Raw genomic sequence first — 24,274 nt, 5'->3', positions numbered from 1 at the left:
AGGCCACTTTGAGAAGTTCGTCTCAAACTTGTGACTAGTTAAGAATTATGCTGTAGTTTTACAGTTTCTGTAGAAGTTAATATGAAGTTAATATGACACCATATTAACTGATTAAGGTCTACATCATTTTTCTTCAATATTTTACTTCTCCTGCTCCCAATAAAAAAGTCAAACCAAAAGTTTTGTTTAGGATACCAGACTTTAGCTAAGTGCTGGAGGTTGAAAAATATATAAAACATCTGCAGTAAGTATGGGTAAAGATTCCATTTAATTTGGAAGTTTAGTCTATGAAAGGGTGAAAATAATCCTTGGCATTGTGAACCGAAATCAAATAATATAATAGTTTAACAGATGGAAGAGCTGAGCTAAAGAATGTGGTTAATCTCTCATATTTATCTTCCAGAGGTAGGGATAATTATTAAACAATATACTGAGTCCTTGGTCGGCAAACTGCAGCTCGCGAGCCACGTGCAGCTCTTTGGCCCCTGGAGTGTGGCTCTTCCACAAAATACCACGGCCTGGGCGAGTCTATTTTGAAGAAGTGGCATTAGAAGAAGTTTAAGTTTAAAAAATTTGGCTCTCAAAAGAAATTTCAATCTTTGTATTGTTGATATTTGGCTCTGTTGACTAATGAGTTTGCCGACCACTGTACTAAGTAGATCATTTTATATGATGATTAGCACTATGATGCACTAAGTTAGAGAGATCAATGGATTGTTGCAGGGGTGGTGACCTCTCACTTCAGATCCAGTGGTCATTGAAGGCTTCTCTAGCATGTGACGAAATGTTGCGAAAAAGGAGCCAGTCACATGGAGCTCATGGGAAGAAGCGTCTTTAGATAGGAAGTGGCGCCAAACACAGGCCTAAAGGGCCCTTCAGGATCTGAAAGAAGGCACTGGAATTCAGTGTCTTAGAAATAGTGACATTTACCCTCAAACTGGTTGTGTGTTCTTAGGAAATAGGTCCATTTATTCACTCTTTCTACAAGTATTTATTAAGCACCTATTGTATAGCCAGGTACTGAGAACAGAGCAGTCTACAAGATAGACTGCCTGCCTCATTAATTGGATTATATAAAGACCTTTAAAGATACATAGAATGTTTCAAGATGCCTCCCCTTCTTGCTTTTTAGGTTGTTACTCTTTAAAATCAGACGTGAAGGAAAAAAACAACAAAACTTTGCCTTTTCTGTCAAATGCTATATTTGACAAACATATTCTTACATTTGGGGACACGATGTGGAGGGAAATCCAATGCTGTATGCTAGTGCTCACCATTAAGAAAGTGAAACTGACTATTTCTACTGCTTTGTCCATGCCCCAGTGCTTAGTGTCTTGTCTAAGATAGAGATCTCTTGTTGCCAGTTCCACTGGCAGCTGAAAGGAAATTTGTGAGTTCCTGTAGCTGCAAAGACCATGTAGATACTAATCAGAGTTAAGAGTATGACTTGGAGATATGGAGGGGAGACTCATTTGTATATAGGTGTGTTTGTGTATGTGGATGGAGGAACCCCTCCCCTCGCACACATGCACCCAAGAGAGTAGAAGAGAGTACATAAATAAGAAAAAAGGAACATTTCCTCATCCAGTGTGTTTGTGTTGGATGTGAGCCAGTTTTTCTAGAGCTCTAGGTGATAAGAGGGAAAGGAAAAAGAAAGATGTCATTGAGCCAGGAGAAATTTTTCTCTAACCATGTAGTAGAATATTATCCTATCTAGTAAAATAGAAATATGCAAATTAACCATCACTCCACTACACCTACAAGCCACACCCACCAGCCAATCAGGAGTGAGTATGCAAATTAACCCAACCAAGATGGCTTCAGCCACTGAGTGAACAGGAGGCTTGGGTTTCTTCTGCAATGGAGGAAGCCAAGCTTTCCGCACACCCTGGCAGGCCCAGGCCTCCACTCAAGACTACAAAGTTTCAATTATAGATGATAAATAAATCCCAACAAAAATGGTGGCAGCCACGGAGCTGGAGAGAGCAGGAGGCTTGAGTTGCCCCTGGCGATGGAGGAAGCCAAGATTTCTGCACACCCTGGCAGGCCCAGGCCTCCACTCAAGGCTACAAAGTTTCAATTATAGAAGATAAATCCCAACAAAAATGGCTGTGTCCCCGGAGCAAGCAGGAGGCTTGGCTCTGCTCAAGGCTACAAAGTTTTAATTATAGAAGATAAATAAATCCCAGATACCAGGGCCTCCGCTTGGGTTGCCAGGGGGCGTGGCCGGCCTGCAAACCACCACAGGCCCCTCGCCCAGGCCGCCCCAGGCCCCAAGGGAACCCCCACCCTGATCTGGGACCCCTTCAGGGCAAACCAGCTGGCCCCACCCATGCACCAGGCCTCTATCCTATCTAATAAAAGAGTAATATGCAGATTGACCACCACTCCAACACACAAGATGGCTGCCCCCATGTGATCAAAGATGGCTGCCCCCATGTGGACACAAGATGGCCACCACAAGATGGCCAGCAGGGGAGGGCAGTTGGGAGGGACCAGGCCTGCAAGGTAGGGCAGTTGGAGGCGATCAAGCCTGCAGGGGAGGGCAGTTAGGAGTGACCAGGCCAGTAGAGGAGGGAAGTTGGGGGTGACCGGGCCTGCAGGGAAGGGCAGTTGCGGGGACCCAGGCCAGCAGGGGAGGGCAGTTAGGGGCAAACAGGCTGGTAGGGGAGCAGTTAGGCATCAATCAGGCTGGCAAGGGAGTGGTTAGGGGGTTATCAGGCTGGCAGGCAAAAGCGGTTAGGGGCAATCAGGAAGGCAAGCAGGCGAGCAGTTGGGAGCCAGCAGTCCCAGTAGGATTGGGCCTAAACGGGCAGTCGGCATCCCTCAAGGGGTCCCAGATTGGAGGGGGTGCAGGCTGGGCTGAGGGACACCCCCCCCACCCCGTGCACGAATTTCGTGCATCGGGCCTCTAGTTTGGCTATAAAAGTAATTAAGTATTGATTCATACATCAATATGGATGGCCTTGAAAACATACTGAGAGAAGAAGCCAGTTACAAAAGAACACATATTGTATGATTCCATTCATATGAAATATGTAGAATAGGCATACCTATGAAGATACAAAGTGGATTAGTGGTTGCCTACAGCTGGGGAGGTTGGAGAGCAAGGGGGCGTGGCCGCTTATGGGTATGGACTTTATCTTTAGGTAATGAAATGTCCTAAATGTGATGTGGTGATGGTTGCACAACTTGGCAAATGTTTAAAAACACTGTTGGATTGTACACTTTATTATTTTTTTAAATTACAAATGTACTAAATAGTGCAATTTTTATATTTTCTTAAATATATTTTTATTAATTTCAGAAAGGAAGGGAGAGGGAGAGAGAGATAGAAACATCAGTGAGAGAGAATTGTTGATCAGCACGCCCTCTACTGGGGATCGAGCCCAAAACCTGGGTATGTGCCCTTGATTGGAATCGAACCCGGGACCTTTCAGTCTGCAGGCCTATGCTCTATCCACTGAGCCAAACAGGCTAGGGCTGGATTGTACACTTTAAGTGGGTAAATCATATGATATGTGAGTTATATCTCAGTAAAGCACTTCTTGAAAAAAAAATAGATGCATAATTTTGAGATCCAATTGGTGGTTTGTAGATGTTTAGTCTCTTTGAATCCCCAGATCCAGTCTTGTTCTGTCTGGGCCCAGAGCTTCAGGTCACTGCAGGCCCAAGTCCAAAGCTGCCTGGAACTTTATTCCTGCTACCCTGCTGCAGTGGTTCTGCTGTCTGCATTGAGGTTTTAATTTCCCTGTTTACGAAATTGGTTTTGGACCTATCTCTGGGACTTGGTGAGGTCCAGAGGGCCCAGAATAGATAAATTGGACCTGTGGACCAATGAAGAAGAATAGAGAGCATCAAAAAGCTTCCAGGACACATGTCAGTGTTTCAGGCATGGAACCAGTACGGTGGTACCCATCTCAACAGTTGGGTACATATTTGCTCTATCAGGAAGATGTTTGTACTCCCTGCCAGCACTGACCCTTAGAACAGAAACACATATTTCCTTGTGGCCTCTTCTCCCCTTCCAGAATTCTGCAGTGGTTTCTTATCACAACACATTCAAACTAAACCGGCGTGTAGGGCCCGCCCTCTTCTGTGACACCGGTTTTGTGTGGGAGCCCAGCTTGAGTAGCTTTGGAACCAGAACCCTGCGATTGAATCCCACCTCCACCTGGTGGATGGGTTGGGTTACCTTTCCAGTGACTTCATCTTTATAAACCACAGTTTGCTCATCATTAAAACAAGGTGTATTTGCCATTGCCTACTTTAAAGGGGAGATTTTGAAAATTGTATCAGATAGTCTTTGTGAAACGCTTTTCATTTCACAGATGTGCAATAAATGTTAGGTCATTCCTTTCTTTCTTTCATTCCTCTCTTTCTTTCATTTGTCCCAGCCGTGAATCTTCTGACTCAGAGTTGACCAGGAACCTCTCCTTCCTCTGGTGATTGACACAGTGTGTTTGCTCTGTCCACATGTTCTGGGTCTACCCGCTCCAGGTTTTAGTGCTTTGCCTTTGTTGTTTTCCATACCCAGGTATCTAAGTCTTAGGCTTCTGTTTCATGAATTCTTTCTAGATAAGGGCAATAGTGATATTTCCTTTCCATAGTCCCTGTCAGTATTGACCTTTTCTTCACTGATTTGTATTGCTTTTGTTGTTTTACATGACTGACTTTATCCTTTCACCTAAAAGACAAACTTGACTTGAACAAATACTTTACCTTTGTTGTTGTATTTGCTTGCAGCTCCCAAGTGCTTCTTTAAATTTTTTTTTAAATTGATTTTAGAGAGAGGAAGGGAGAGGGATAGAGAGAAACATCAACGAGAGAGAGACATGCCCCCTCCTGGGGATCAAGCCTGCAACCTGGGCATGTGCCCTGACTGGGAATCAAACCATGACCTCCTGGTTCATTGGCCAACACTCAACCACTGAGCCAGGCCCAAGTGCTTCTTTTAATGGTGGGCCGCTAGCAAACTCGTGGTAGATGGTTGGCTTACAAATTGACCACCTACAGCTCTGCAGTATTCAGGGCACACTCAGTGAAAAGATGGTGTATGAGTAGTTGAAATTCTTTGTTGTTCACAGTCCTGTATATAGGACACCCCTTTTTATTCTTTCTTTTCAAACTCCCAATGGTGTGATGTGGCTAGAATAAGAAAAGAATTTCATCTTACCTCCTTACCATAGCAGTGGCCCAGCTTAGCTTCCTGTCCTAATGCTGGCCCTGGAAGAGGAGAGTTGTTCTTGCTCTATCAGGAAGATGTTTGTGTGGTAAGCATTTTACAGGGCATTGCTTTCTTCCTCGCTTGTTGGCTTTGCTCTTTCAAATTTGACCTTCTTCCTTTTGATCTCTAAAATTAGAGACCATTAATCATATGTTCCTGAGCTGTATGTTATATTAGAGTAATGAAATTCCTGGGGGTAGCCTGAAGTCTGTATTCTGTTTAATAAATATTTAAATATCTGTTCTGTGCCCGGAATTGTTTTAACTGTTGGAGAAAGATAAATAGCATGTGGGCTCTGCCTTAAAGTTGCTCACAGTTTAAAGACAAAATATATAAACAAATAAAATTATACACAGTAAAAAGGACTTAATAATTCTTCCTTAGAGAAATCAGAGAAGTTCAAAGGGAATGTACAATTTGAACCTTATTTTGTTTAACATGTTTAACTCTACAGTGTCTTATAAAGTTTAGTTTTGTTGATAGACATAGGGGAGAGATTTCAACCCTGTTAGGTTAATCGAGTTTATATTTGCAACCTCCCAAATTGACTATTTGGAAACTATAAGTCAATAACTTTCAAAATACAACCATGCAACTTTTTTTGTTGTTGTTGTTATTTAGGTGACTGCTTAGAAAACTGTATAGTCCACCAACATCTGATGAAATTAGTGACTAAGCAAATCAACCATGTCGTACACGCCAGGAACCATTGGTGACCCCACTCAGCTGGCCCAGCGTATCTCTTCCAACATCCAGAAGATCACACAGTGTTGTAAGTTGAGTTTTAAATTGAACTTCACTGTTTGTTTTCAGTTCTTAGCTGAACTTGGTGGCGATTAAGAAAAGGACAACTACTAGTGCTTGAGAGATGGAGGAGTTCCTTTAAGAACAGATTTTAGAAGGCTAGAATTCTTTAGAATGAATATAAGAAATAATTATAGCCCTAGCCAGTTTGGCTCATGTTGACCTGCAGATTGAGTCAGGGCACATGTCTGGGTTGCTGGCTGGATCCCCAGTAGGGAGCTTGCAGGAGGCAGCCAATCAATGGTTCTCTCTCATCATTGATGTTTCTATCTCTCTCTCTCTCTCTCCTTCCCTTCCTCTCCGAAATCAATAAAAATATATTTAAAAAAGAAATAATTATATATAGAAGAGATAACACTAAACTGCATTTTTTTTTCTTTAGAGCTTTAGGCACATAATATAATTTTATTAATGAATAAAGATGTAAAAAAGTAGATAGTTATGTTTGCTTTATAACTCTGATTCTAGATGAGATTAATGAGACTTGACTAAGACTCACAGGTTTGGAACAAGGCAGCACTATCAAGTTTTTGGTTTTTTTATTTTTAATTTTTATTCATTTCAGATAGGAAGGAAGAAGGAGAGGGAGAGATAGAAATATCAAGGATGAGAATCATTGATCGGCTGCCTCTTGCATGCTCCCCACTGGGGATCGAGCCAGCAACCCTGCCATGTGCCCTTGACTGGAATCGAACCTGGGACCTTTCAGTCCGCAGGCCAGTGCTCTATCCACTGAGTCAAACAGGCTAGGGCTCAAGTTTTTAAGGAACGTATGTTTATTTAAAAAATCTGACTGAATATGGTTTAGGTTAATTTTGTAAAGGGTAACTATGCTGTATGTTATTCAGGAGCAGGGAAGAACTAAGGAGGGAACATTATTATCTATTTAGGCAGATATAGAAGATAACTATCTGGATTCTCCAGATTCCTTTGCTGTACCTGTCAAAGACAGAATATTAGTAGTCTGATTCAATGTGGCATGTTATTAGAAATTATCACATCTCAATGTACATAAGACCAAAATAAAATCACTATAGCAGATTTGAGCCTATAGAATTTTTGTTTTGTTTTATTCTGTTTCTGAATCACAGCTAATCACGTACCTGGATGATTCTAGTCATCTTGTGGTCACTGTTTTGACATTCTGGGCATTATCTGGGCAACACTTTTAGAGTGTTATTTTATTTTTCTTCATCCTACTTCTTTAAGGCTACTCTTTTTACCAGAATGCTGACACACTGCGGAAATGAGGACTGTTTTCAGATGACCAAACTGTGTATCTTTACCTAATCATTAACTCCCCAACAATCATTACTCTACGTGAATGATTTAAGTGAGATATCAGTGTGTTTTGAGACAAAGGGAGTAAATTAGATTACAGATGGTTCTCAAAGAGTGCCACTGTGCACAGCTGGGTAGAATAAATGCTTATTCTGCTTTGGAGTAATTCTTCTTTTCTTTGGCTATTATTAGAGGAAAAGGGAGTGATTGCTATAGTGTAGAGGTGTCATGTCTGTCCACAGCAGGGACCATAGGAATGGTACATCAGGGATTGTTCCAGTTTGTGCCAGGGCACCAGCATTGTCTCCACCTCATTCTTCCAGCTTCTTGTCTATTCTGATGATGCTCCAAAGAGCCTCTCCTTTCCGTGGCTTCCTTGTTGTTGGTTAGAAATCATGCTGGTAGCCTCCGGCCACCTGTGTGAAAATGAAGAGAACTTGTTTTAATTTACATGTGTGGAAAATCAGGACCTTTGTGTAAGAAAGGAGTCCAGGAGGCCTTCCTCTAATGAATAGGGAAGGTGTCCTCAAGCTAAATGATGCCAGGACTTCTGGGAAGAAGGAGAAATAACTGTCGTGTACTGAGATTTTAGAGGCAGTAGCACTTGGTGGTGTGAAAGATGCACCAGGTGGAGATTGCGTGTGAGCTTGAGATGAAAGGGGATAAGGGTTAACTTAAACCAGGCCATGCTCCTGAGGAAGAGATCAGTTGATCCAGGCAGATGAGAAGTGGTAAATTGGACCAGAGTTGTATGTGCATGGCACAGTTGATAGCTGAGTATGCCACTGCATTGCCATTAGGACAGTTTGGAAGTGGTGATTAGACGCACTACTGTTTCTTGTGAAGACCTATTATATGGGGAGTGTTTAACCATTAGAAGGTACAACCACCACCTTTAGATATTTGAAGCATAATCTTATGTCTTGTGTAAACATAAGAAGCTGCCTTAGCTTAGATGGAGAAGAGGCTGGTGGTGAGAAGACACTGGGAAAGAGCATTTAAATGGAAGCCACTGCTGGTACTAAATAAAAAGCAGACAAGAGATTAGTATGTGCAGAAAATAAGAAATAAAACTCCAGTGTGGCTGAAACACAACACTTGAGGCAAGAGTGACCGGAAATGAAATCGGAGAGGAGGTTGAGCAGGTCACCTAGAGCCTTGGAGGCTATCTGGGGAGTTTAGATTTCATTCTGAGAGGCAGGGAAGAGGCACAATCAGATCTGCACTTTGAAAAGATTGCTTTGGCTTCTCTTAGAAAATAGAGGGGGGGCACATTGGCCATCATGGGTGTCTGATGAGAGAGATGTGGCTTACACCAGGGTGGTAGCAGTGGGGGCAGAGAGAAATGACAGATGTTCTCTGGAGGCAGAGCCAATGGGACTTGCTGATGAATGCAGATGGACTGAGAGAGAAAGAGGAATCCAGGATAACTCGTGGTTTTTGCATTGAGCAACCAAGAGAATAGTGAGCATGTACTGAGATGGGAAGGACTACAGTTCAGAAGTGGGGAGAGTTTTGTTTTGGTCAAGTAACTTCTGAGATGTCTTTTAAACATCTAAGTGAAGCATCTGTTGTAAATACACTGAGTGGCCAGATTATTATGATCTCTGCGTGCATAATAATCTGCCCACTCAGTGTGTGTGTGTGTGTGTGTGTGTGTGTGTGTGTGTGTGTATGGGTGGGGTCCGGCCAGCCTGGCCAGAGGGAGGGGACATGGGCGGTTGGCCGGCCGGCCTGCTGGTCGAACTCCTGGTCGAGGGGACATTTGCATATTAGCCTTTTATTATATAGGATATACACTGAGTAGGCAGATTATTATGCGTTCAGAGATCATAATAATCTGGCCTCTCAGTGTATATGAATTAGGACATCAGAGTGTCATCAGAATATAAAACCATAGTTCTAAAATAATTGCAAAGGCGTGAGTACAATTAAGAGAAGAGGACTGGAGCATTTAAAAAAAATAGAGGTCAAGAAGGCAGGGAGAAAGCAGCATAAAGAATCAGGAGTGATCAGAGCGATAACAAGAAAATTAGCATTTGGTGGATTTCTAGAAATTTTTTAAAAAATGTGTTTCAAGACTGAGTGAGGCATTATCTGTATTTAATGCTGCTGAGAGACTAAGATAAAAGCAGAGAATTGGAACTTGCAAACTGGTGACTTTGGAAAGCGTGGTCTGATATCCATATTCCAAGTGTAGATGGAGAAAAGGGGGAAGAAGGACCAAGACTTCTCAGAATCCTGCTCACCTCTGCTTATATACTGACCGGAAATGAGATGTAGTCACATTGACCATGCCTAGCTGCTAGGAAGGCTAGATTGCAATGTGCTCACTAAAACTGGGTATTGCTTCATTTGAGAGAGAAGGGGAAATCAATATTTAGGCAACTGGCAGATTCTACCATGGAAGTAGAAAGAGGATCAAAGAAAGGTTGCATTTTTCCAGTCCGAAAGGGAGATTCCAGGGAGAGTATAATTGTAAAAGAACTGTCTTTGAAGGCTAGTGGGGAAGGGGAATGGATCTTTAGTGTCTGGCTCGTCCACTGTACTGAGTTGTGTGGTGTAAACAGTAAACGTGGTGGGTGAAGATGAGGAGTTCCTGTCTGAATAAGCTGTTTTTAAACAAAATAGGAGGCAAAGGCATTGGATAGAGAATGGGAAAGAAGGCTGGTGGAAGTCCATGGAAAGAAGAGAAAGTGATTACTTGTAGTTTGGACAACTGAGGGAATTGACATACCTTGGAAACAGAGAAGGGTTAATGGCAGGTTGAGTCTTCATTTGCGATTTGGGGTCATGAATTTAGTGAAACCCGTCATCTCTGTATTTTTTCCAATTCTGAGGTTCAGTGTCTAAATGAAGGGCAGTTTAGATTTAGATAGAGTTAGTTGTTAAAAGTTTAACCTACTAACCGGTGTGTGCCACCGAGCAGGGCTGTGAAAAAAATCACATGGAAGTGAAAGGCAGAAGTGTGAAATTTCAGTTCACTTTTCCCCATCTGGTAATGCTAATAATACTGGATGAGATTGAATAAAATGGCACTTTTGCACCGCATTTGGGTGCTCTTTTCACAGTACATTTGCATCTTGTGAATTTGTGTCTGCACAAATTACCTAGTTTTACAAAAGAAACCCAAGGAGAACATGCTGTAAATAAGGTGACACCCTTATAGTTAGAATATGTGCATCTTTCAAGTAAAGTTGTCTTCCTGAGCAGTGGGAAAGCTCGTTTTTAAATTAGCTTTGCTATATATAGATTAATGAAAACTTGCCCAATATTGGGTTGTATGGTTCAGTTTATACCAAAAAAAGAAAACAGCCATCAAAAAGATTTTTCATTCTTGGAGGAACCCAAGGATAATATTTAGTAAGATGGAAGTTTAGTGGTGGTGGTGGGGGCGGGGAGGGGGTTGCTTGTTTTTTGTTTTTTTCTTTCTAGTATTTTATTCTGGCAGTTCTGTTTTGTAAAGAATAGGATAGATGAAACAAAATGTATTTAAACATTTTTTCCCTTAAACGACTTTTTATTAAAAATAATGTGTAGTCTTATCAATTTGCTTTACTAGTGAAATATTTAAACCATGTTGCAGTAATATAATTTATATCAAACAAAATACTTAAATATAAAATATATTTAGACAAAAATAGATTATATTAATATAACTTTTTAAGAACTTTATTGGGAATTTCTCTGTGGAGCATTTAAAATGATTAAGAAGACATTTTCATCCTGTGAGAGAAAGTGTTCTGTTGGCTGTCACAGACTCAGCAAGTGTTTGTGCTCCCAATGCTCATCCTTTGCCCACGGCATAGACGGTGTTCTCTGTGGCTGGCCCTGACACGGCGTCTAGTCTTTCTCAGTGCGCCAGGCAGCAATTCCTCGTAGACTGGAGTTGGCATGTAAATTAAACTGTTTGTTATCCCAGGTCTAGAAAATCATCATGAATCAAAGAAGTGGTTAAATTTAGTTCTCAAACTTTGGCATGAGATGTTCAAAAGTAACATTTTTACGAGGAGTATCAGAGACAAACTCCTACTAGTGACGTATAGCACAAAAAAATAAGCAAGCCTTTGAGTTGAAATGGCTGAGTCTGCTGTATAAGGTAAACCCAAGTAGGGTATTTTCATAGGGGCCGTTTATCTTTGCACAGACAACAAACAATATAGAAAAATTTATTCAGAACACACAGAAAGAACTCATGTTTTTTAAAGAAACAGAATAAATGTATTGAAATCTATCACGTAATTATTGTTGTTTTTAACTTAAAAAATAGATGTCAAATATATATATATAGTAGTATATTATTAGTGTATAGCTCAATGAATTACCTGTTACAACACCACACATGTGATTAAATAGGACATTACTAGCCCCTGAAGCTCTTCTCATACTTATACCCTCTCTGAAGATAACTAGTGTCCTGACTTCTAACATGATTAATTTTCTTAGTTTTTAACCCTTTGCACTCGCTTGCTTTTTTCTCGATTCCTGCTACCGATGCTAACAGTGTCGAGTCACACTCGACATCCGAGTGCAAAAGGTTAAGCTTTATTTAATAGAATCAAGTAATATGTTTTGTGTTGGACTTCTTTCTCCCATTATGTTTTTGGAATTCATCCATGTGGTTGCACGTAATGTAGGTCTTTTGTTTTCAATACTCTATATATTCCATATCCACACATACCACAATCAATTCTTTGTTGTTGATGGACATTTGGAGTGTTTCTGGTTTATGTTTCTTTGCTGTTATGAACATTCTTGTACATTCTTTTGTTTCATGTATGTAGGAATTGGGTTGCTGGATATGTGTATGTTCAGCTGAAGTAGATACAGCTAAACAGTTACCTAAAGTAGTTGTATCAGGTTATACTCCTACCAACCAGTGACCAGAGTTTGTATTGCTCCAAATCCTTGCCAAATTTGGCATCTACAGTCTTTTACATTTTAGCTATATTTGTATCTCATTGTGATTTATATTGCAATTTCCTCATTAGAATCAGACTTTTTAGAATATTACTTAGTTAGGAGAACCAATGAGACCATAGGAAAAGTTTCTAATTAGACTAGCTATATGTGTGTGCATGCACATTTCCTGAAATCAGATGCAAATAGCAGTGTGACTTTGAGTGAGCTGTTTCACTTTCTAGGACTATATATATATAATATATTTTTATTGATTTCAGAGAGGAAAGGAGAGGGAGAGATAGAAACATCAATGATGATGCCCCCTACTGGGGATTGAGCCTGCAACTCAGGCATGTGCCCTTGATTAGAATCAAACTCGGGATCTTTCAGTCTGAAGGCTGACACTGTCCACTGAGCCAAACTGGCTAGGGCATGATATTCTTATATATATATTTTTTCTCTGGGCTGGGTTTTGGTTTTCCACCTTTAACAGGGTATATTTTTAACCAAAGTTTTAAAGAATCCTGAGAACTCTTATAACATATGCAGGATTATTCTCTTTGTTATTAAGAGACCAATTGCCATATCTGGACCCATAATAAATACTTTTAAAATCCCATAATAGATACAGTCATTCACAAGATCAGTTAGACTTAGGTATTATTTCTAAGTATTAAGAGGTGGGACAGTTGTAGTCACAGGGATTTTGGTGTTAATCATGCCAGAATTAGCCAAGTTATGAATTGGAGGAAATTAACACATAGAAATGATTAACAGCTGACCATGAAACATAGTCCTTGAGATAAAAGTTTTCCCTGTGCACCATGTTGTAGTAAGTCTTCCTTCCCATCAGTGCTAATGAGAATCTGGCATTTGAGTTGTTATTTTTGTTTTTTAAGAGTAATCTGAAAGAGGAAGATACAGAGTGGCTAACAGCTTTTGAAAAATGAACAAAGTTGATCCATTTGTAATAAAGTATACTCATCTGAATTTATGTGTTGAGAGTGTTCTGCTAAAATATGCAGGATTTATTACATGGTGTGTGTGTGTGTGTGTGTGTGTGTGTGTGTGTGTGTGTTTTCCAGAAGATTTGGGAAGGCAGAACTTTCTGGAGAGGGATAAAATATTTGAACTTAAGCCCATGTTATAAAGGTTAAGAGAAGGTGACTGAAAAATATTTATGTTGAGTCTTTATTGTTTCACTTTTTTAATGCTTAGCTCCTATAGATTATAGCTGTTAGTCCAACACAGATTTGTTTAGAGTTGAAAAAATATTTGTGCTGTAATTAGCTTCTCATTCTGTGTGCATACTTAACTTACTTGTTAATTAGGGCCAGTGCTTGGCTCTTGTCCCCATTAGGTCTTTAGGACTCTGAGATGAAATACAAAGTCTATATACAAATGTGAGCCCTTTTGTTACTACGAGAATGAATACAATTTTTTTTCATTAGAGTCTGGTGAAGGAGACACTTGTTTTTGCATCTTAACACATGATTGCACAAAAGGGAAGCTAATGTCAACTTCTCTATTTTAGTGCCAGGGCAAGCTTTTCTTGAAAAAACCAGCCCAGTCCTGAGCAGTTTATGAAATTTACTGGAGCTGTGTGTATTTACCCAGGAATTGGGGATTTTTTTTCCTGTTGGTGAACATTTTTGGATGGGAAGGCAATTGATAGAGGAAAGGGAGTTGAAAACTGTTCTCTCTCTCTTCTCCCTCCTCCTCTCCCTCTCTCTCCTAAAATGCTATTTGATTGGTAGACAGATAGATAGATAGATAGATAGATAGATAGATCTACTTTTAACATCACATATCTGAAAATGTTTATTGTGTTTCTTTTTTCCCCCTTGAGAAGAAAAACTTCAATAGCTTTGATTTCATTGTCATTTTCTTTATGCCTAAGCTGTTGACATTAAACAGAGATAGGTGTGGAAATTGTCTTATTCAAGGGAATTTTAACAAAGAGCAACAACTTCTTTTCTCTGGTGACTTTTCTCCCACATGACCAAACATGAGTGCTGTCTATGACCAAATCTGAGTGAACCCTGTTTTGTTTTATGAATTCTGACTTTAAGATATGACTCCTGGCCATGGCGATTGTGGTTGAGTGTCCTCCTATGCACCAAGGTGTTGGTTCAATTCCCGGTCAGGGCACATGCCCGGATTGCAGGCTCCATTCCCAGTAGGGGACATGCAGGGGGCAGCTCCAATTACTCTTTTTCTCATGAACCTGTTTTATTTTTATTATGTCTTTTATTAGTAAATTAAACACTACAGTTATACCCTACTAAAATGTCAGCTCCCTGAGATAAAATGTCTTTTCACAGCTCTGTCTATGCTATAGGAGCAGTGCCTGGCTTGCATCAGCCCTCCATAAAATCGCAATGCATGCTCTAAATTAGGTTACCCAGTGTATTTAAATTACATTTATATATTCTCAAAAAGTAGTAGCCATTGGATAAATTTTTATTTTCCTTTCGTTTGGCCTTATGGCAAACGAAATCTCCCCTCATTTGGTAATAAGATGCTGGCTTGTGAATTTTTTTTTTCATCTTTTAGTCTTTATATATTTTTTCTAAGTGCCAACATTTTTTATTATCTGGTCCATAATCTCTTCTATGGCAGGGAGTCATGTCTTTATGCATAATTGTATTCCTCAAGAGCTTTGCGTGCAGAGGCTGTTAGGGCTTGTTGGTTGACAAAGGCTAGGACAGAGAATTTTAGAAAGGAGAATGCTGTGGTGCCAGTATGTGACCCTGGAAGGAAGGAAGGCAGTTGAAGAAGATGGGAAGCTGTCAGATGTCATGCCCGCAATGTACACAAGTACCTCAGTGAAGAAGCAGCGAGGTGTATAAAGACATCTTAAAGGAAAGGCAGCACGTTACCTTTTTGTGAATTGAGTTCTTAAAAGGAAAACATGTGAATGTGAACAGTGGAAAGAGACACAGAGCAGGGTAAATAGAGCACACTGTGTAAGCAGATACATACAGCATTTTGAAAGTACTGGGAACGCTTCCCCAAGGGGGCAGCTAGGATTGCTGCTCAGATACTTGAAGGGTTGTAGGTGGAAGAGGTTTCAACAGTTCGTATTTTCATCTCTTTGATTATTTTTTGTTGTTTTTCACCAATTGCTGAGCAATACTTTTCATTAAAGAGTAATTGCCTTTCATACTCCAGACTGGGTTTTTTAAAAGCAGTTTGCTTTTACATTAGTTTGCTTATCCATTGACTTGGGAGAACCCAAAGTTCCTACAAAATAGTGCTCTGTAAGTCTCCCCCGAAGTCCTCTAGTTTCCACTTCACCAGTGCCTCTAACCTGGCATCTCCTCCTTGAGTTCTTTTGTGATCTTCCTTTAGAATTGCGGATGCCTCACTGAGTTAAAAAAAATGGTGGTACTGTTTCGGGTTATAATTTTTACCTTCTCTGCTTTGTGGCAACATCTTTTTTTTTTTCCTGCTGCGTTTTCTTTGTAGGGAATTTGCTATTCTTTCCTATAATTTTTTTTTGATATATTTCTTGTGTGTGGTTATATCTGTTCTTTTTGTTGTTGTTCAGGAGAATGAGTTTGATGTTCTGGCCGGAGAGTGCAGTGCGGGGAGGGGAAGTGCCCAGTCTCTCTGCTCAAGGTCTCCGTTCTCTCTGCCCTGCAGGAGGCCTATTTCTCTCCCCTGCTTCTCAGAACCCAGTTTGGTGTAGGAGAGCTTTCCCCGCCATTGGCCCCAAGACACACAGCCACCTCTTCCTAAGGAGCCTGCCTCCTTCCCCTTTCCACCTCCCCCAGCAGCGGACCCCGGTCCTCAGCCCTGCTCCTGGTCCACTCGGGGCGTGATTATGTCCTCTGGAAGTGGGCATTTGCTGGTGATATCTTGCCGCTCTGCCTCCCCCACTCCGCTCTCAAACGCCCCTATTTCCTACCCCACCCACGTGGCTTCCCACACAGGATCTGCTCTTTTCTGTAGCTTTTGGCCATGTGTACGTATTTTTGAGAATTTTGTTGCTGTCTTAATTTCTCTGCAAATGTAACTTTGATGGGTCCCCTCCCCCCCCCCGCCCCCACCCCATGTTCTGTATGGCTTCAGGAAGGAAGATTCAGACACAAACTTCGACCATGTTCCTATTGGAAGCAGAAACCCATTTTCAGTGTTTTAGCAACATCTGAGTAGCGCTATTTTGGTAAATAGCCGTGATCAGAAATTAGGACTGAGGTAACGATTTGGGAATCGCTGCTGCTGTCATGTAAATTGGAGGTGAACTTCATGACGTGGCCTACCTTTGGCTGCTTTTGGAGCCGAAGGCGAGTTATTGGGCCAAGCTCACCAGGGAGGTGGGCCAAGGGGGAGGGGGGGGGCGTCAGGAAGGTTGGAGAACTAGAATGAGGCTTCACCTTATCCCACCCCTTTATTGAGATCCTTTTATTTTTTTTTAAGGATTGTTTTCAATTTTAAAACTGCAAAATAGATTTTATACATTCTGCCATAAAAACAACCAATAATCCAGGACTCCACTTAAGCAAAACTGAGAACAGCTATTTTCAGAATATGTGATAAAATGTTTTACAATCATAAGCCGTCCAGTTTTTACAATAAAACGGTTGAAAACTCAGAGGTCTTCAGGTGGCACATACCAGACAGCTTTGAGGAGGGAACAGAATGTGCGGGTACGGCTCTCACATGGTTGAAAACCTGATTTTGCTGAGAGCAAAGGTCTGTTCCATGACTCCTAAGTTATTACAGGTTGGCTTGTTTTTTTTTCTCAAGAAAAAAAACCTTAGGAAGGAGGCACCAATGACAACACAGCTTTCCCAGGACCTTGTAACACAGCAGTGTCTCTTCTGAACATGACTCGAGAGACAACGAGGGGATCCTGGCGCAGAGTTTCCTTTCAGACGCAGGTTAGAAGCTGCTTCGCCAAGTCCTGGCCTGTGCTCCCTGCTCACACAGGTCACCTTCTCAAGGGGCCACTCCCTGCCCGGGTCTTTGTGACTTCTGATTCCGGACCCTCTCAGAGCAGGTGAACTGAGCAGGTGCATGAGATAAAACTTTAGGACTGACTATCTCTGCTGAGATAGAACTTGCCAAGTCCTGGCCGTCTCAGAAACCGAACTGTTGTTCCCATGCAGTCAAATGACTTGTTTTTGTACTTTATTTTTAAGAGCCATTCCTTCAGATTTAACTCTTCATTAACCTACAATAAGTTTTAAATGCCCTAAATTCCTACTTTGTTAATAACCTCTCTGCCTTTCTACCTTTGAAGTATCTGGGAAGGACACAGTGAGGAATTTGAAATTGAATGTGTTCTAAATATGAGATTGCTTCGTGGGTGCAGCAATGCTGGGCAGGCGGCACAGCAAACCCCTGGGCTTGGCCAGCCCTGGAGGCCCTCGTCCACTCGAGATTCATCCTTTGGAAGGTCTGCATCTTCCTCGCCACCCCTTCTTGTCTCCACAATTTGCGTCAGTTCTTTTACCCACAAAGAAGATACGCTCCCTGTTCGGGTCACAAGATGGAGCATGAGATAGAGAGCCTATTTGGAAAAAAGCCCGTAATTCTTTCAGGTTCTCTAGGGAGTTTTCTCCACTGTGGTGTGCCTTTTAGAATTATAACGCACCTTTCTTGGTTTTTCTTGGAAGATGAAATAGACCAAGTTGACTTAATTTTTTTTTCTTAGGACCTTTTTGTATTGATCTTTTTTTCAGCTACTGATACAGGTATTTACTTGTGATATATTTTCCCATGCACCTTGTACCTAGTAACAAACCTAACCTAATGATTCTCTAATTGTAGTTAACATGACCAGTTTATGTATGTGTATGTATGTATGTATGTATGTATGTATATATATATATATATATATATATAATCTACATATATAAAAGGCTAATATTCTAAGTGCCCATCTGGGTAATGACGTCACATAGCAACACCCGCTTCCTCTCCCTAGCGACTAGCCTCCTTGCAGTTTCTTCAGCCCAGGAACATGACTTGCTTTATAGCCAGGTAGAAACATTTTACACTGTAACCAAATGTCTTTGAAGTGTTTTCCCATGCCTCATCTCATTTGATCCTCACAGAAGTCCTGGAGTAGGTAGATAGGAGACTCAGTGGAATCCTATTTTCTTTTCATTAGCCAGAAAACGGAGATTTAGAAAGTTTAGAAACTTGACCCAACTGAGAAGAAGTAAGAAATGGTGGACCTTGAAAATGACTTCAGGTTTTCTCACTGCACAGAATATAGTCAAACACTGCTGCAGTTAAATATTTTACCCTTTGTTCTCCCTGCGTATCTACAATAATAATCTGCTTCATGTTGATATTTATTGCTGTGTTGCTGATAACTACCTAAAAGAGAAGTTTGGGTGCTTCATTGGGCTGGAAAAAGTTTAGCTACATCAAAAAGCAGGTCTAATTAAGCAAGTTTATTCTATATCTATAAAAGGCTAAGTTGACTTGCATGTGCGTGATACACATAAAGCTCTCGCTGATGCCAATCGCACGCATGTGTTTTGATCTGTCATTGTCAATCGTGAATTTGGTTGACACTCCTATTATAGAGAAAGGGTGAATAGTGATATTAAAATATTTATTTTAATTAAATTCCTTTCAATGTGCACAAATTCGTGCACTGGTCCACTAGTCTTTTATAATATTGCAAACCACTGTTTAAAACAGGTAGAGGGTTTGATAGGTGAGAAAAAGAGTTGAGTGTAAAACAGAGTTTGTTTCTTTTAATATTTACTTTTTTTTTCTAGTTCAATCACATCACTTGTATGTAACTGCTAGATACTTGTCAGGTAGCTGACTCCTGCCTCCTAAATATGGGGTATAACTATCTAGTGTCAATTGATATCTATCATTATCTCTACAATTGTTATAACAGGGAGTAAAGTTGTGGTACCCTCCTGAAGCATGGCTCACATTAGTTAGTTATGTTAATAAGAATATTCTTATTCATTTCTGACTTCAGGAGAAAAACAAATCAGTTTATACTGTTAGCTCTCATTTATTGAGCTCTTACTATAGCCAGTAAAAGGTGCTTACATACATCATTCTCAGTTGAGGTTCATGATAACTGAGAGGAGTTGGTTTTCTCACCGTTTGACTCTTTTTTTTAAAAAATATATTTTATTGATTTTTTACAGAGAGGAAGGGAGAGGGATAGAGAGTCAGAAACATCGATGAGAGAGAAACATCCATCAGCTGCCTCCTGCACACCCCCTACTGGGGATGTTCCCGCAACCAAGGTACATGCCCTTGACGGGAATCGAACCTGGGACCCTTCAGTCCGTAGGCCGACGCTCTATCCACTGAGCCAAACCGGTTTCGGCATCCCACCGTTTGACTCTTGAAGCAGTTATCTCTTGGAGAGATTAGGTAAACTGGCCAAGGTCAGCATCCAGGATGAAGAGGTCAGGTTTCCAAATCAGGCTGTCTGGCCCCAAGGTTACTTCCTAGTCGGCAGTAAACTCGACTTCTTCCTCAGTGTGCTGTGGGTGAGACCGAGTCAGAATCTCAAAGTCACTTGTCCCACTGATACAGGTATTTACTTGTGATACATTACTAATCATGTTTCCTATGATTGGCTGTTACAGCTTGAGTTGTTTTGGGTTGAGCAATGGGAATGTTTTGTGCTAAGAGAGAAGATAGCTGTATTCTATTCTGTTATCTGAAGGCGTTCTCTGTGCCTGTTAGGGTTGGCCCAGGGTGCTCCTTAGCCTGCCACTCTCACTGGTCCAACGGTGTCCTCCCTGTTCCCCGGGGAACTGACGGGTCACATTACATAGCCTTACACACCAACTGCTGCCTCAGTTTTTTGACACAAAAATTAGACTTTCCTATGAAGCATTTTTAAAGTATTCCACTAGATGGCAGCAGACCCTCGTGGAACAGAATGGGTCTTCAGTCCTGAAGCTCTGCAGATTCCAAGAGGGGGACTGTTTTTGTTTCGAGGAAATAGCAATGCACCTTTTCTTGGTTGTTTGGATATATAGGAAATAGTGTTCTCTTGATTTTATGAAAAATGTAATGTATTCCCTAAGGTCACCTCTCTAGAAGTGAACAATGTTAAAATAATTTGTTCATTGTGTCCTTGCAGAGGTGCATCTTGATCTGATCCTACCTCCAGGGACTATGTAAATTTTTTTTCAAGAAACTGTTTAACGTTATTTAAAGAATATGTTCCTTACATTTCATGTTTCAAGAGTTTTCTTTAAAGTTGGACATATGCTATGCCAGTTAAAATTGAATATGACTATCCCATAAATTCACAATACCCAGGCTAGATAATGAAATGAAACCCATTAGACTTGCTATGGAGAAATCAGGAGTGATTATCCATTTATCCACATCACCATCCAGTTTGTAATCCACCTAGAAACTTCTTTATTTGACTGTAATTGCTGCTCTACAGCTGGAAACAGGTGCAGTTTGTATTAGTACGTTTCCCCTGAGTAGCCATTCCACATTTCTCTGCCTTCATTCAACACTTGGACTGGTCAGAGTGATCCAGACTTTCAAACCAGGGTCCCTGTTGCTCCGGCTCACATGTTGTGTGATACTAACTGTTATGGTTAAAATTGGCAGTGTTAACTAGTTCCCTCCAGCTGCTCCCTAAGAGTTAAGTCCCTTCTCCTCTCACGTTGGTATGAGTTGGTATACCTTTACCTCCCATTAGCAACGACCTCAGTCAATGACATATACTATCCCGGCACCAAATGGACAGATGCATTCTTCTACTCGGGTGAAGACATGGTTGTATTTCTGACTTGGATATTGTCTCTGTCACCGCCAGAGATGGAAGAAAATTTGCCATGGGGGTAATTTGGTACACATGTGAAATATTTGTCTTCAACTTCCACCCCGTAGTTCCCAAATCTAAGTTTTCTTTCTGGCTGTGGGTGAAACAGCACCCTGGAGTGGTTATCCTTTGAGAGCATAATGATCCTGTGGGACAGCTTTCGAAACTACTGTCTCCCAGGCGACACCATCATTGAGCCTTCGTTAGGCCATTAAACATTCTAGCCCAGCAGGTTCTAGATAAAGGAGCACTGGCAGGGCAGTGAACCCCTGTGTCCTTAGGAGATCTGTTCTTTTTTTTCTCTCTCTCTGTAAAGTGAGTGTCTTGCTCAGAAGCACTGGTGTGTGGAATACCATGATTGTGACTGATACATGGACTGGGAAGCTGGTAGAATCTTGGGGTGAACTACAGCTACTGCTTCAGTCATATAAAATTCTGCCTCCACTAAGGTGGAAGGGGTATAACCATCTTGCCACTGGGTGGCTGCCTGGTACCTCCAAGAATGGTGTCATATCACATATTTGCATTTGCTTGCTGTTGCTACAAAGTGGTATGTAGCATTACCAGTAATCAGGTCAGTGTGAGAAAGGGGAAGTCCATGTTGATGAGCCTATATGTGGCTTTTATTCCTCCATTCCTAGTTTATTTTCCCATTGAACAAATGCTATAGGAAGTGGGGTCAGGGGCAAGCTGACTGGCATACATAGAACAAAATGAAGTAAGAGATATGCCAATGAGACTACGTAACACCTAATGCACAGTGGGCAGCTCAGGTCGCTTAGTTACCTAGTATACCATTGTTTACTTTTAATCCAGGGCTCAGTAGCAATGGGGTCATTCAATGGGGTCATTCAGTGGGATCATTCAATGGGGTCATTAAAGCCAAGTTGTGGAGCTACTTGTCCTAGCACTTGAACTAGCTGGATTGCAGTTTCTTTTGGGGAGTTGAAGCCAGAGCTGGCCACCTTTTGGGGCATTCAGTAAAATGGGTTGGAGCAGCATAATTCTCACCAAGCACTGTTCCCTATTTGTATTGAGACTAAAGAAAAGCAATTTGTCATTTGCTTTGCAGGAGTATGTCAACAATCCATACAGATTAAGGGACCAACTGAAAGCATACTCCTCATGTTTTCTATTTCTTTTAGGATAGAGCAAAGCGAACTTAAATGATCTCAGCAGGTCTACATAAGATACCAGAATTTGTGATGGTCTGTGGTAAATGTCCCATTTTGAAGAGCTTGTCAATTGGAGTCACTATCGACTAGGGTCCTGCTAGCCATCATGACTTACCTTCTGCATCCCGCAGGCAGACCAATAAATGGGAATAGGAGGGGTATCACCACGCTCAGCTTGTCAGGTTTTTGGTGGCATTTCTGAGCAAGGACATAGGGATTGGAGTTGCTCTTGGTTCACTGTTTTGTTAGAGTGCAGAGCCACCAGGGGCTTTCAATTTTCTCTTCCTTTCCCTAACCTGTAGGCAGAAAGCATTAAAACTGGGGCTGCTGTCTATCTGTTTAAAAAAATAAACTAGGGGAATAACCACTTTGGGTATTTAGGCTCCCACTGGGCCTGTCAGAAGCAGTTGAAATTCTTTTTTGGGTGGGTGATAGTTTTCCTTTTTTAAAAAATATTATTTATTTTCAATTATCATTAACATTCAATATTCTGTATTAGTTTCAGGTGTACAGCACAGTGGCTAGAAAATCATATACTTCTAAAATATTCTTTTTATTCTCACCTGAACATATGTTTATTGATTTGAAAGAGGAGAGAGAGAGAGAAAAATCGATGTTAGAAACATGGATCAGTTGCCTCCCGTACTCGCCTGTCTGGGATCAAACCCGCAATGTAAGTATGTGCCCTACGGGGAATCGAACCCACAACCTTTTGGTGTATGGCGCTCCAACCTGCCCATGGCTTAATAAGACTTTTTAAAAAGACAAGAGACGAGGTCAGTGCCTGCCTTTATCCTATAGAGGTCTATACTTCAATTAGTCTGACCAACATACTTGAAAAAACAAAAATAAAAAACAGCTTTAAACCTTTAAAAGATATTCCAAGAAAATCTGTTGAGGTAAAAAGAAAATGTATAACTAATTGCAAGCAGCCATAAGTTAAAAACAGCAAACAAGAATTCTCTACCCTGCAAAAGGAAAATCTGCCAAAATCAAAGCAAAAGAGATTCCTTTGAAACTAGCTGGGTGGTTAACAATTGCTATATGCTTATGATTCCTCTTCAGTATTTATACTTTCCAACTCTGATTTGAAAGCAGTGATCATTACATCATCCTCAATGAACAAAAGTTATCCTGTGTTTTGGAATACAATCATTCCCTTTATCCCATAAATAAATAATGACTATTTAAAAGCATTTGAGCTATATAAGTAAACCACTTATTTTAAATGAAAAGTATTGGTGGGTTGGATTGTTTTTCTCTAGTTCTTAAGCTGGATTTTCAACTCATTTCTACTTGGCATTTCACGTATACACGTCAAACTAGGTAACCTTGCCTATTGTGAAGAGCTTTTTTTAAAACTGCATTGGTCATAGACTTCTGGTTTGTGAGCTTAGCATGAATTTTAAATTCCTGGTTTTTAACTTTAAGCATTTTAAACCTATAGAAAAATAAAAGTATAGCATAGTGAGCTTTTTATGTACCTTCACCTGGGTTCACCAATTGTTGAAATTTTTCAACATTTGTTTATTACCCCTCACTCCAAATTCAACTTCTTCAATTGTCCCCATAATTTTTCATAGCATTTTTTTTTTCTGATTTAGAAGCTAGTGAAAAATCACACTACCTTTTGCATACTTTATTATTTTGGGCTCTTCCGTTCTTTAATTTAGAAAGCTCGCCTGCTTTTAATTTTTTTCCTTTTGTAGCGTTGACATTTTAAAAGTCCAGGCCAATATTTTTGTAGATTATCCCACAATGTAGATCAGTCTGATTCTTTTCTCATGATTAGATGCAGGTTAAATATTTTGGCAAGACAAACGCAGAGGTCCTATTGTGACTTTCTTATCGCATTGTCAGGAGGCTCTTAGTGCCAGTTTGTACCATTAGTGGTGCTAAATGTGATTATTCGTTTTAAGCTACAAATTTAACTATGATAAGTTAGCTCTTTTATAATTAATACCATCTATGTGGTAGTAATTTCAGGTCTTGTGAATATCCTGTGGTTTTCTCATCCTTTGATGATCTGCTTGAATCACTTATTACACAGTAATTGAAAAATGATTTTTTTCTAATTCTGTTATTCCTCCCTCG

General features: G+C 40.6%; 1 protein-coding gene across 1 annotated transcript in view; it reads left to right on the top strand.

Annotated features, from left to right (window-relative positions):
* The window catches only part of STX7 (syntaxin 7), a 39,868-nt gene that overhangs the window by 1,046 nt on the left and 14,548 nt on the right, over nucleotides 1–24,274 (top strand). Inside the window, exon 2 of the mRNA XM_079780335.1 lies at nucleotides 5,849–5,999. Coding sequence (XP_079636461.1) covers nucleotides 5,915–5,999 — 85 coding nt within the window. The 5' untranslated portion in view covers nucleotides 5,849–5,914. The remainder of the gene's footprint in view (nucleotides 1–5,848; nucleotides 6,000–24,274) is intronic.

Source organism: Cnephaeus nilssonii (genome assembly GCF_951640355.1).
Source record: "Cnephaeus nilssonii genome assembly, chromosome: 9".
Lineage (NCBI taxonomy): Eukaryota > Metazoa > Chordata > Mammalia > Chiroptera > Vespertilionidae > Cnephaeus > Cnephaeus nilssonii.
The sequence above is the reverse complement of the archived record's forward strand: the minus strand, read 5'-3'. Positions and strand labels throughout refer to the sequence as shown.